We start from the raw sequence: 12948 nt of genomic DNA on the forward strand, positions 1-12948 counted from the left end.
AAATACAGGTCTGTCTGCAGATGATCAGATAGAGACAACTCCTGTCAATAGCTTCTCCAGCATCACTTACTAACTGAAGAGCCACATTTTCAGTAATGGAGGAAGATGGTAGCGCTTATAGCTCCAGGCCTATAGCTCCTTCTCCAAAGCGTTTGGCACCACTGTCCCCTTCAAACTCTCCTTGACTCTGATGAACTCAGCCACTACCTTCTGCTTTTCTCTCATCTCTTCCATTCCTCTCTCTAGCTGGGAAGTAAAAGCAATGCTAAGATTTAAGTTAAGATGAATCTCAGTTACATCTATACATTATGAATCTTATTGGCAAGTGCTTATGTTCACTGGGTGAACTGGGATTTGGAAAGGATGCACAGACATTTCCCATAGGATATGTAAAGTAAGACTTTGGAGGGGGGTTTGATTTTGATTACTCAGTAATAAGTAGAACTAGTCGATTTATGAGACACATCTGACACACACACACACACACACACACACACACACACACACACACACACAAAACAGTTATGTTGTCAACTGAACTCAACTAAACTGGACTAAACTAAACCAAGTTAAACAAAAAATTAATAAATAAACAACAACAAAAAAAGGATCTGAAGAACTTTGGACTTCTCACTAGCATAGCCAAATTAGCATTCAGAGGTTCTGGTGTTTCACCTTATCTGGTCTGTTGCCTCCACTGCAGTTCCTGGTCCAGAGGAGCTCTTTCTCCTGCACGTGTCTCAGAGCTTGAGCTTTGTTTCTCTTGTCTAGAAATTTCTGCAGCTCTGGCTTCTCCTCCACCACGAATCCTCTGACAAAATCACCAACATCACATTTAGACATGCTCTTGCTTCATTAGTCACAAGCATAGATGTAGATAAATACACCGCATTTGAGATTGTGACAGTTTCAACAGTGCCTTCTAGTGGGAGGACTTCATATTATCAGTATATCTAAGAAGGGACTCTCTCAAGCAGTTATGTTAGCGCCATCTGCTGGTTAGGAAAGATAAGTGACGTATAGAGTATATTATCTTTTTGTTTAAAAAGAAACTGAGGACAGATTCTGATAAAAGATTTACAAATATTTAGGTCTGAAAATAATAAGATCATACTGGATAATGGGTCAGACAACATAAACTACCCTCAGCAACCTGTTTCAGTTCCTGAGACCCAGGTCTTGTTCGGTAAAGTGATTGGCTCTAGCAGGAGCACAGAAGGTGAATATGCCAACTTTTACAATTTGACAGCTGTGCAGTAAAATGTTCACTTTTGAAAATGGCCCAATATTTTTCAGAACAGAAATAAAACTCAACAATGTTACTAAATAGTCTTCATTCAGTGTTTAGTTTTTTCTGACTTCTCTAGGCTACATCATAAAATATAAAATATAACTAAAAATATCTAAAAACATCACATAACATGGAGGTTATACATTTTCCACCCACTTTATTTAAAAATACCTAGCACCTACATGTACTGGCCTCTTTATTAGGTAAACCTAACAAATAGACCATTTGTTACCATGCATACTTTATTAACCACCTTGTACCCTGTTCATCACTGACTTCAACTGTCTATTGTAATAGACAATTCTCAACAAAGCAGTGTCAATAACATGGTGGCTTGGTAGTCGGTGTAACCAAGCTCAGCAGTGTTTTCACACATCAGCGCCATTGTGGATTAAGAGTGGTATGCCATACAAATCTTCCAGCCAACAGCAGTCCCATAGTCAAAATCTGATTGATAAAGATCTGGAGAATTCCACCAACTGGACTGTAGATGAGGGGCGATGGTCCCTAACTGGACATATACAAGGTGTTTCCAATAAATAAATGTCTCTAATAAAGTTGGTGCAAGGTGCATAATTGAATTTCCACTCAACAAAAAAACAACTTTTCAATGTATCAAGGTTGAGTTTTGCACCATTTGTAGGTGATAAGGAGCTCACGGTGGAGCTCTTGGTGATTCCTGGAGGCCTTCACTGAACTGAACAATTTTTTTGGCCTAATTAACTCCTCATAATAGCCCTCATCTGTGTGCTCTACAAGCAGCTGGTTCTGATCCAGATCCTCCTCCCTGTCCCACCTCTGATCACAGCCCACCACAGAGCCCAAGTCAGAACCTGAATCTAAAGGAAATGGGGTGGGGAGAGAAAGATAATTTAATTGCAACCTCCACACAATATATCCTGGACAATCAAAAGACCAAAAAGTTGGATTCATATCTTACAAAAGTATAGTTTCTAATACATTTATTATTAATATTATTATTATTAATAATAAATGAACAGCAGAATTAAATTAAGAGGAGGTACCTGGCCCAATGAGAGGTTTAGCATATCCCAAATGTAGATGCTGATGACTATGGTCAGCCTATGGACACCATATCACACAAATATTCTAAACAACATAACAGCAACATGTGGAAGCAGGGGTGTACAGAGCATGTCTGTGGGGTGAAGAGATGGCCCGAGTGAACCAATGGGTAATTAAAATTGGTGGGACTTGTGTGTGGCTAACCTATTTCTATGCTAACGTCTCTTTAAGTAGGTTGCTAGAGCCAGAAAAAAAGAGAGAGAGAGAGTACCCACGATGCAGAGCCATAAAAAATGATGATTAAATGCAGAGACAGATTTCAATCAAGAGAAAATATAAAGTGTTAAAGTGATGCTCTTCCTGCCTCCAATGTCCTGTTTCTCAACCTTTCCAATGGATTTGAAAAAGCTTTTAACATTTTATATATGAACATGAAATTGTTTATCATGAATGTGTTGATTGTTATGCATCTTCAGCTGTTCCAGATTTTCAAAAGTAGTTTCCAAAGCTGTTGACGAAGTGGACAGCTTTGTATGCTAAGAGGAAACTTGCACAAGAGAGGTACTGTGTGTGTGTGTGTGTGTGTGTGTGTGTGTGTGTGTGTGTGTGTGTGTGTGTGTGTGTGTGTGTGTGTGTGTTTTCATGCCACGTCAGGTCTTTCTGGCACTCACCCATGTCCTTAGAGAAGAATAAGTTGAAAGGTTGAGGATGGCTCAGCGTGGAATGTACTGTGTACCTTTGTCTCATGGGCACACACACAAACACACACACACAATGGCTGCTCTGTCATACTGCAGAGCTTTATCATTTAGGCACTGTTTCTCTTCCCCATTTATGCCGATGTATTGCTTTGTCATGTGTGTTGGTCCCCACACATGTCCACCATACCTGTTCATAGCCTCTGTACTCTAACTAGACTTTACCTCGGTGCTGCTATCACAAGCATTCTGTTTGGTTGTGCTGTAGACCCCTCAGGGCTACAGCATAATAGCCAGTGATGAGCGTATTCATCAGTTTTGCAGTGGTGCATCTGGTACATTTCTGTTGCTGGGGAACCCAGTGAACCATGCAGACAGGTAAATGAACAAAGTGCATGGTTTTTGGTGTCATAGTTACATAGTCAGCTAGTGTCAAGACTGGGATGAATCTGCTCTGTCAGCAGAACTAGAAAGACAGAGAGAGATGTGAAGAGGGAATGAGAGAGATGATGTGCTGCTGTTTGAACCATTCAACAGAAAGTGGGAGAGAAAAGAATCATTTTTATTGTTAAACTGGGTTCATTTGGGTTGTCAGTTACTATTGTAGCAAAGAGAGAAGCAGATAGTTTGGACATTTGTTTTGGGTATATATAAATGCTTTGGTCCTTTAAGCTAACTATTGTTTGCAAAGGGTTCTCCCTTTTTGACCAACTATATCTGCACTCTGTTCACTTTTCTCTGCTGATTTAGAGAGGTCTTGTTGTCTGTGTGTTGGCACATCTAGACTCACACATTAGGCATAAAGCAAAACATTTCTGCACCTTGCTATGTCCTTCCCCACTGAGGATCACCCAGAGATATCACTGTTACAGCTTTCCCAGAATCCCTTCTTGGCCACATTCAGAGGATTTCTCTCAATTGTATGTGTTGACAGAAAGCTTCTTAGTTTTCTAAAGAAGCTTACCACATTGGTTTAGCCATGAATTCAGCAAGTGGTGTCAATTGCTTTATTCTAGAAATATTCCATTCTCCATCAGCTAATCAAAGTGTTTGATTTTTTGTTTTTAATAGGCCAAAAGATAGCTAATAATAAATGGCAGTCCATCATGTCTTTGTCTTAGCTGATAGATCCACTGTATATGAGCTAGGTAGTGAAGAAACCTCGGTGTAAGGCGTTGTGATCAATTTGAGATAATGGTGATATATGGATGTGATGATATGAATCATTTTAAAGTTGAACAGTTTTAAACATTTTATTCTCAGGAAAACATATTGTTTTTTTATTTCACATTCATGTGACATAGTGATATGATTGGCCTCTACATAAACTATTTACTTAGCACAGCACTTTCTCTGTGAAGAACATTTTAGGAAAGGGGTGAACTGTTTATTTTTGAGATCTTGCAAAGCTCTCAGATTTCGGATAGGTTTGATGTCATTGTTTTATCCTGCTGAACCAATCACAGGACTGGGTTTGTTTACAGAACGATTATCATTAGGTCATAGAGGACGTGTTTCCTTGGTGACAGGAGGACAGATTTCTCATAGGACATTAATATTTTGTTTGTTATTAGAGGGCTAGGTAGTGATCAACGAGATGTCTTTGCTAATATGGTCTGCAAGACCCAACTGTCTGCCATGTGCTTTAAGAAAGACTTCATAATATGATTTTCAGCTATTATAAAACCATACACATAGGTAATGAAGTCAAATAATATCAATAGGTTTCTTATTTACAGTTGATCCATAACAGGTTAGTTCACTAGAATGTTTGTCCAGGCATTGACAGGGAAAAGGCTGCTTCATCAGTTACAATGAATGAAGTCAGTCTTTCTGTCACGGGTCTTTCTGTCACGTGTCTCTCCCCCCCCCCCCCCCCCCCCCCCCAAGTCACGTGGTACGGTGTGTACACATCATGCTGGGTTAATCATATTGGCCTACAATGCTTGTGAAAATACCTGGCTTCCAGCCATCTCATTAGCGACCCAGACAAACAATTCCTCCATTTTCTTTTGAAAATCTGTATGCTTACTAAACTGCTATTGTTGTGAAGAAGTCATAGTCTCTGAACTAAATTTGAAAGCAAAGTAAGTCAAAGGTGACAGCAGAATTCCATGTCTAAGCCAACAAAAAAGATAAACTGACATACTGTTTCTTGTTGGATAAAAAGAAATACATTAAGGTAAAACAAACACTTTTACAATGTAAAAGTTTGTCAATGTTTTCTGCAGGGATGAACCCAATGTTGTGCAACACCAGTGAATTTTCATGCATGATTAAACTCAGGCTCCAAGAAGCCTGGTTACAATAATATCACTGACCTCCACAGAAAGTACATTTGTACTTGTATTTGTACTAAATGTAAACTTAAACATTATTTTACCACTTGGTAATACATTGTCGACACTGATGTCCACTGCTGTGCTCCTTTCATTGGCTCCCTGTAGCTGCACGCATCAGATTTAAAACCTTGATGCTTGCCTACAAATCCAAAAATGGACCAGCCCTTTCATACATGAGGTCAATGGTCAAAGCCTGACCTGTACCTCGAGTACTTCAAACCTCAAGTACAGCTCGGCTTGAAATACCTTGCTTCAGGTCTCATGGACGACAAGCATCGAGACCGTTTTCTGTCCTGGCTCCAGGATGGTGGAATGAACTCCCACTTGCAGTCCGGACAGCAAAGTCCCTTGCAGTCTTCAAACGCAGACTGAAGACCCATCTATTTGTAGAATATTTAAAGGATAACTGACACTGCTCCCTTATTGACTGATTAATTTAATACTTATTGTAGGGCACTATTTATGCTTTTTAACAAACTCTAGCACTTAGTGTTTATAGCACTTATCATTATTTAAGATAGACCATATGTATTTTGCACTTCTAGGTATCAGCATTCATCCCTGTATTCTACAGTATTCTAGTTCACTGGTATGTTTAATTCTAACCTACTATACTGTACTTGGATATATTCTATAAGTAAATGACAAAGCACTTTTGTAAGTCGCTCTGGATAAGAGCGTCTGCTAAATGCCGTAAATGTAAATGTAATGTTTTCACCTTGATTTAAAGGGTAAAGAAAGGTTTTAAATGTTTTAGAATACAGGTGTCACACATTATGAATAAATGAAAAAAAAAATCCTTACTTTCTTTCCATGTGTCATGCCAATGCGGCACACTCCCCTCACTGGTTACCACTGTAGGATGTATCCAGTGTATTGGGGCTTCCCTTCGGTTATTGCTGACAGGAAAGTGGGCATCATACTGACCAAACTCAGTGCACACATTCATACGCCCTCCAAAGGAACTCAAACTGAATCACAGTATCACGACTGTGCCTTTAAGCCAATGAGAAAGAAGGACAGTTGAGAAAAAAGTAAGAAAGTGGAAGAAGAGAAAGTGAGAAGAGAGGGAGAAAAGGCTAGTGGGGGGGGTGGGAGACAGGCAGAGAGGGACGGACGGACGGACGGACGGACGGACGGACGGACGGACGGACAGATAGATAGACAGATGGATAGACAGATGGATAGACAGATGGATAGACAGATGGATGGTGAGAGGGAGAGAGATAAATGCAAGATCCACTAAACAAAGTAAAAATGAAATGGTGATATTCAAAACACTGCTCTAAGAATATAATAATAAAGAAGAAAGGAATATCAGGACCTAACTGTGAGAGCAAGTTTTTGTTTATTTCTGAAACCCGGTGGACATTTCATATAAACTTTATTCTATATTCTATATACTCAAACTGTAACAGTTCTTTGCAAGTATTAGAACACAGGTTACAAATTGGGGAGAATATGTGGCCATCATATCCATACAGCCACGTGAACACTCCACAAAGTTTTTGAAACTTCAAAGCGTTAACATCCCATGTTTGGTATTCTTAATGTTTTCCTGCCCACCGGCTGGCTGGTTCAGCACACTCATTTGGTGTTGGTCAGATCTTTCTGGGAAAGCAGCCTCCCACCTCCCCCATCTCTGGCCAGGCTCCATAAGCATTAGTCTTCTCATCATTTGTAATGAGCTACACAAGGAAAGAAAAAGGAAAACATCAGACTTTCCAGAGAAACTTTAAAACAAACATTACTATCACTTCCCATTTGTGAACATTTGTTAAAAACATGAGACAATGTTATTGCAAAGTCGGATCTGTAAATTACATTTGTGTAGTTGTTATTAAAGAATTGGTAAACATCTCCCAAAGATGCCTCCTACAATATAAACAATGTACAAAATAGGATATTAATTTAACATGAACTTTACCACATTCACAGTTCATCCTCGTTCCTACATTGTAGTCACTGGCATATGAGCCAGTGTCTAACAGCACTGGAATTCACAGAATGGCTATATAATTATCTCTTAAATTATATAGGTTGTGTCAAATATTTTATCAGTAAAGGTTCAAACCTTTTCAAATAGGCTCTGCTTATTCATTCCAGCTGCCCCTGCAAACACCCAGCTGTCCCTATACTTGACTGAGCGGATCATGGTGCTTCCCATCCCAGCAAAGATCTCCCGGATCTCATCAGTCAACCTGCAGGAAACAAAGCAGGTCCACATAAGTCCCATGACATTCCTATTGAAAATAAATCTATATAACACCTCTTTAACACTGTCTCTTGTGGAATAATTCATTCTGTTGTTCTAGACTGCATGAATGGAATAATTTTCTTTGTAGGTGTAATTTATTTTTCTTTACTCACAATACTGTAGGATCTTCATATGATGCCACTAAAATTATATTTCCTGCTTGTACCATCTTTAGAAAGTTAAGTAATCCTGCAAATGTTGAGAAATATGGTGGAGAATTATGGTGTAGACAGAAAATTGTATTTTTTAATATTTTGTTTATAAAAACTCATAGGCACATACAACACACAACAGACTTACCCCTGGAATACCTATTAAAGTAGTTACATCTCAATAGCTCACCGGTTTCACCTATGTAAATCAGGAAATACAATCCCATAACCTCTGAGTAACTGCTTATATATATATATATATATATATATATATATATATACACAAAATAAAGAGTTATGTACCTTTTAGCAGAGTGAAACTCAAAATTAAGCATTTTTCTTTTTTTAAAATAATCTTACCCTTTAGTAACACAATGTTTAGACCCCATCCGACATTATTCTGTGATCCTCCCATGATACTATGGAAAATGAAACAGTCAATAAACATGAATAACTAGCAAATAATGCATAAATCTATTTTACAAATGGGTAATGCACCAAGTGCCAATACATACATCTTGTTGTCAAAGCATATCTTTGGCCCCACCACATTTGCTGCCCCACTGCGCAGTAAGAAAGCATAGTGGTCTGCAGGGCAGACTTTATGCTGACAGCAACCTGAGTGAGACTCAAACAGACCTGAACATAATGACAATGAGCATACTGAGATGTTAGTGAGCATAAAATAATAATACATATTATAAAATAATATCAAATAATATAATTATAAAATAATTATAAAATAATATAAAAATAATAATACATATACACTCACAAACACATTCTCTCGCTCTCTCTCTCTCCTTTCAAATATGCACTTACCTTAACTACATATTAAAAGGAAGCCTAAGAATATCACAATTAACAATTATGCGGCCAAGCACTATTATATCGTGAAACCAAACACTGCAATGGCAATATGATGACATGTCCTTTTATATTCCTTTCCGAAAGTTAATTGCGTTTTATGAGAGTTGTTGGTGTGCATGACTGTAATGATTACTTTAGGATATATTAGGACATGTGCCAATAAGGAAGTATATCAAACTTTTCTTCTTTGGGCAAACAGTTGAGGATTTACAAGCATTCTGCAGTTAATGAGACTCAGAGATTAAATGACACAAAACTTTTAAATTATTATGTCTTTTGATCTCATGCTAATCAGACTTAGCAGTCAAAACATTTTTCGGTGTTTTGCCATTTTTGACTATTTTACCCCTTTGTTCTAATGATGCAATGATTGTAGTTTGTTCTTTTGGCATGATTCCAAATTAACTTACAAAATTCAGTATAAATACAGAAATGCACTGTCATAATTTTTCCCTTCTTTTTAAGATTTGTTTCAGATATTCTTACTGTATTTCAAAGATTTCTGAAACTCCAAATTACTGATAACTTTTAAACTGCATTGTCTGAACATGATGTGGTCATAATATATTTAAGATTCACAAAAAATATAGGATGATCTTAAAACTGACATTTTTAGTTCAAATAAAAATGTCCACTGCAGTATTGATCTACTTAAAGAATTACAGGAAATACCAAAGATTATGATGATCAGTTCCAGATTTATGACTTGAAATGTAGGTTCAAATTTATTCTGATGGTGGTGGTGGATGATTTGAGGGACAGAATCCAACATTGGTGTAAAGGTTTCTTGGGACCATACCCCATCATTGCACAAAATAAAAAGGGTGTGAATAGGACAAACTCCTATGATGGAACTATAATAATAAGAACAAATGATTCCATTACGATCTTTCACACCTTTTACCCTAATAAGTATATACTTAAGCCCACAACTACATTTGACATAAATTCAAGAAACAGCTCCATGACAAAAGGTCATACTCACCTGGAAAAATACAGTCTGATCTATGAATTTCTCTGCTTTGCACCTCATCTGAATAAGGAGATACATTTAGAAAACAGTACGTCTGAACAGAGTTCAGTAATCATACAAGCAAACAAACTCTTAAGTGAATGTGATATACGAACATTTTGCACCCTCCTGAAGATATTTCTGATTGACAAACAACCAGAGTAGGAGTATTGTGAACACAAATGTAAAAGCAAAGGCAATACCTGAAAACACATCAGGCAAGCTCACTTCAGAAAGCACACTTTTATTACCAAAAACGTTTAATTAGACATGTGCAAAAAGAGATTAACCAATTTAACCAAATATGTTCAGAGGGATTAGGTTTCTTACCTTGCAATCTCATCATGCTTGATTCTTCACTCTGCATTGAATGCTGCTTTTTAACTGACATTTTTCTATAGATGGACTATGAACAGAAACAAACTGCTGATGTCCTGTTGCTTGATTTACTGCTGTGAACAAAACCCCATCCAGGATGTAGTTCAAAAGTTATACACCCTGAACTTAAACACACACTTAAACAAGTTTTCCTGTCCAGACAAACTGCTTCATGCCCACCCACCTATCTTATCAATGTTTTCTACAATGTAAACATTTTTTTTTATTACAGTAGTAATCATTACTAAATTTCATACTTATACCAGCCAAATGAGGCACAAACCATGTGAACGTGTAAATTTATTCTTTATTTTTGTGTAGTGAGATTTCAACAGAAATTATTTCCAAATACTTAAGTCCTTCAGTGTGGCTGACAAAAAGAAGTCTGATTTATTAACACATCATCCAACAAAACACAAGAGGATCAATTTTATTCACATTCTCTGACATCATAAAGCCTTGTGATATAAAACAGGAGACAAAGAACCAGTTCAACCCTTCGTTAATCAAGCTATGCAAACCCCTTCTATTGCACAACCTTGGTCAAACATAACCCATATTCCTTTTGTATATTTCATACATGCATATTTCTTTGCTATTTTGAAATCAATTCATCATTTAATATTCCAAGTTCTCATGTCTGTAACAACAAATCATTGTTTTAATCCTTCTTGCTTCATGGGAAAAAAAAAAAAAAGGTTTCTGTACATCATCAGGTTTACGCACTTAAAAATGACTCATGTAAGCAAGTATGATTAAAAAATAAAAGGCATACTATAATATTTAATATTTTAGCAGTAATTTTGCCCAAATAACCATATATTTCAAATATTAAATGTCACAGTTACTTTGTCACACATATGCGTATCACTGATAACACTGATATTGATGTGTAGTGAAACAGCAGTGAGCTGTGGTGAATGCAACAGAATAAAAGAAAATAAAACTATAGATCCTAATGACCCTAAGTATTCTGACCCTAGTAGTCTGAATGAGTCTAACTTTAGTAATCCTAACCCTTGTGACCCTAATCCTAGTGACACTAATGTCCCTAGTAACCCTAGTGATCCTAACTCTCAGAAACCTATGGCCCTAACCCTAGTCTCCCTAATTTTAGTAACCCTATGACTCTCATGGCACTAACCTTAGTAGAGGGAGGCCCACAAATGAGGTATCAGAGTGCCGACCACCTAGGTGGGATGTAGTTTTCGAATGCTTCAGTAATGTGCGGCCCACTTTGCTAATATCTTATCTAAACACCTAAAAAAGTCATGATCAAAAGAACATTAGAATACAGTTCAAGAGGTCAAACTGAGTGCTGCTGTACAGGTCCCACATTTCTAGGACCTCCCATCTACCTACTTCCTGATCCCATCTACCTAAGGGGGTAGCATTTGTATACATCTTTTGGCCCCTTTGCTGAGCCAACATGCAAAGTTTTGTGACTTTACAACATACTCAATTCCGTACTGAAGCTATTACTAAACTGTCCCATGGATCGTATGATGACATGGCCACGATCCTCAAAACCCATCAAATTTGGGCTTAAACCTAGCAGCTTTTGGTGAAGGTCAACAGCTAGCTAGTTAATAGAATTGGACATATTTCTCTCCCACTCACTACAAATTTGTGTCAAAGTCATTGTAACCTTAACCTACCTAATGTTCAAACAATACAGGCAATTATCTTTCACAAGATAAGCCATTATTTTCTTAGCTAAAACAATTGTAAAAAGATTCACAGGCATCAAATGTGTAATGGTACCCTTGTTGAGTTGTTAAATGTGTCACAGGTGAATAGTTGTCTGCAATGAAGATGATCTGAACTGCAAACATTGACAAATATCAAAAGTTCCTATTAAATTCTATAGTGAATACATATAAGGAATATTTGACCCACGGAGTGATTAAAAAAATGATCAAAAACAAGCTAACTGGGTAATGTGGAATCCTGAAAGATGAAATTAATTTATTGAAAAGATACAGAAAATAAAACACACACTCACGTGGAGTTACTTTTGACCCATATTGTACATCAAAGGGTTAAAGCACAAGTTTCAAGTGAAGTATAATTACATCATAACACAGAACCAGACACTAATGTTATAAGTCAACAATGCTTATTCAAGTCATTGACAAATTGGAAAAGGAAAAATGATCAAAGCAGACATTTAACACATGTTCAAGTTGAAACAAAACTAAACGAAATGTGAAGACTGACTACAGGCAGTTTAAGAACACAACTCTAAAGGAAATTACTGGATTACATAATTTGGTGCTTTGTGTCACTGGTGCAAGGGGAAAGAAATCATGCATCACCCACACACAGAGAGACTAACAAATAAAAGAGAGAAAACTCACTCTTTAGTATAAGGTTTCTTGGAAATCACGTCATGCCTCAAGGTGTACAAAAGGCACATTTAATTATTGTGCTACTGAAGAGGAACTCTGTCTATAGCTCACTTTATCTGAGATTTTGGGGGCAATTTGCCTCGACAGTCCACAAGAAATAATCACAAAAATCATGAGGCCTTTAATTTCCAAAACAGTTAAGCCTATCCAATTTGATATTAAAACGTTTGGAGGGTAGACTGAAAAGCATTTACTAAATTACAAGAGTGACCTTGTGAGCCATAAAAATCCCATGTCGTTGGATTCATCCCAAAAGATCCTGAGAGAAAAAAATATAATTAATAATCACCATTTTTCTCTTAATTTCCAGTCTTATCATGAGATTACAAACTCTGACCTCGTCAGAACCGTCTTCTACTCTGGCGGCGTTCTGCTCTTCCATCTGCCTCAGAACAGAGTATCTATACGTGGCATCACTGTAAACAATTTCTATTAGTTTATCTTTAGACGCACGTTAATCCTTCTTCAACTGTAGCTAGCTAGCTAAAGTACCAACATGCAGCAGAAGTCA

The 12948-nt window shown here is 37.3% G+C and overlaps 2 protein-coding genes across 2 annotated transcripts; both read right to left on the reverse strand.

The window, feature by feature from the left end:
- Positions 1-129: 129 nt before the first annotated feature.
- On the reverse strand, positions 130-6306 carry LOC113577978 (protein FAM107B). Its single transcript, XM_035524101.1, is given in 7 exon segments — positions 130-253; positions 681-726; positions 729-811; positions 1926-2130; positions 2317-2374; positions 6162-6202; positions 6285-6306. Coding segments are annotated over 7 exon segments (579 nt in total).
- Positions 6307-6699: 393 nt separating this feature from the next.
- Positions 6700-10039, reverse strand: si:dkeyp-67f1.2 (uncharacterized protein LOC556106 homolog). Its single transcript, XM_027010934.2, has 7 exons — positions 9979-10039; positions 8282-8405; positions 8127-8185; positions 7915-7965; positions 7728-7803; positions 7432-7558; positions 6700-7045 (listed from the first exon to the last, which is right to left on the reverse strand). Exons 1-7 carry the CDS (start codon positions 10037-10039, stop codon positions 6959-6961), a joined length of 585 nt encoding a protein of 194 aa, XP_026866735.2. The 3' UTR covers positions 6700-6958.
- Between the last annotated feature and the right edge of the window lie 2909 nt (positions 10040-12948).

This window comes from Electrophorus electricus, chromosome 3, assembly GCF_013358815.1.
Source record: "Electrophorus electricus isolate fEleEle1 chromosome 3, fEleEle1.pri, whole genome shotgun sequence".
Taxonomy (NCBI): Eukaryota; Metazoa; Chordata; class Actinopteri; order Gymnotiformes; family Gymnotidae; genus Electrophorus; species Electrophorus electricus.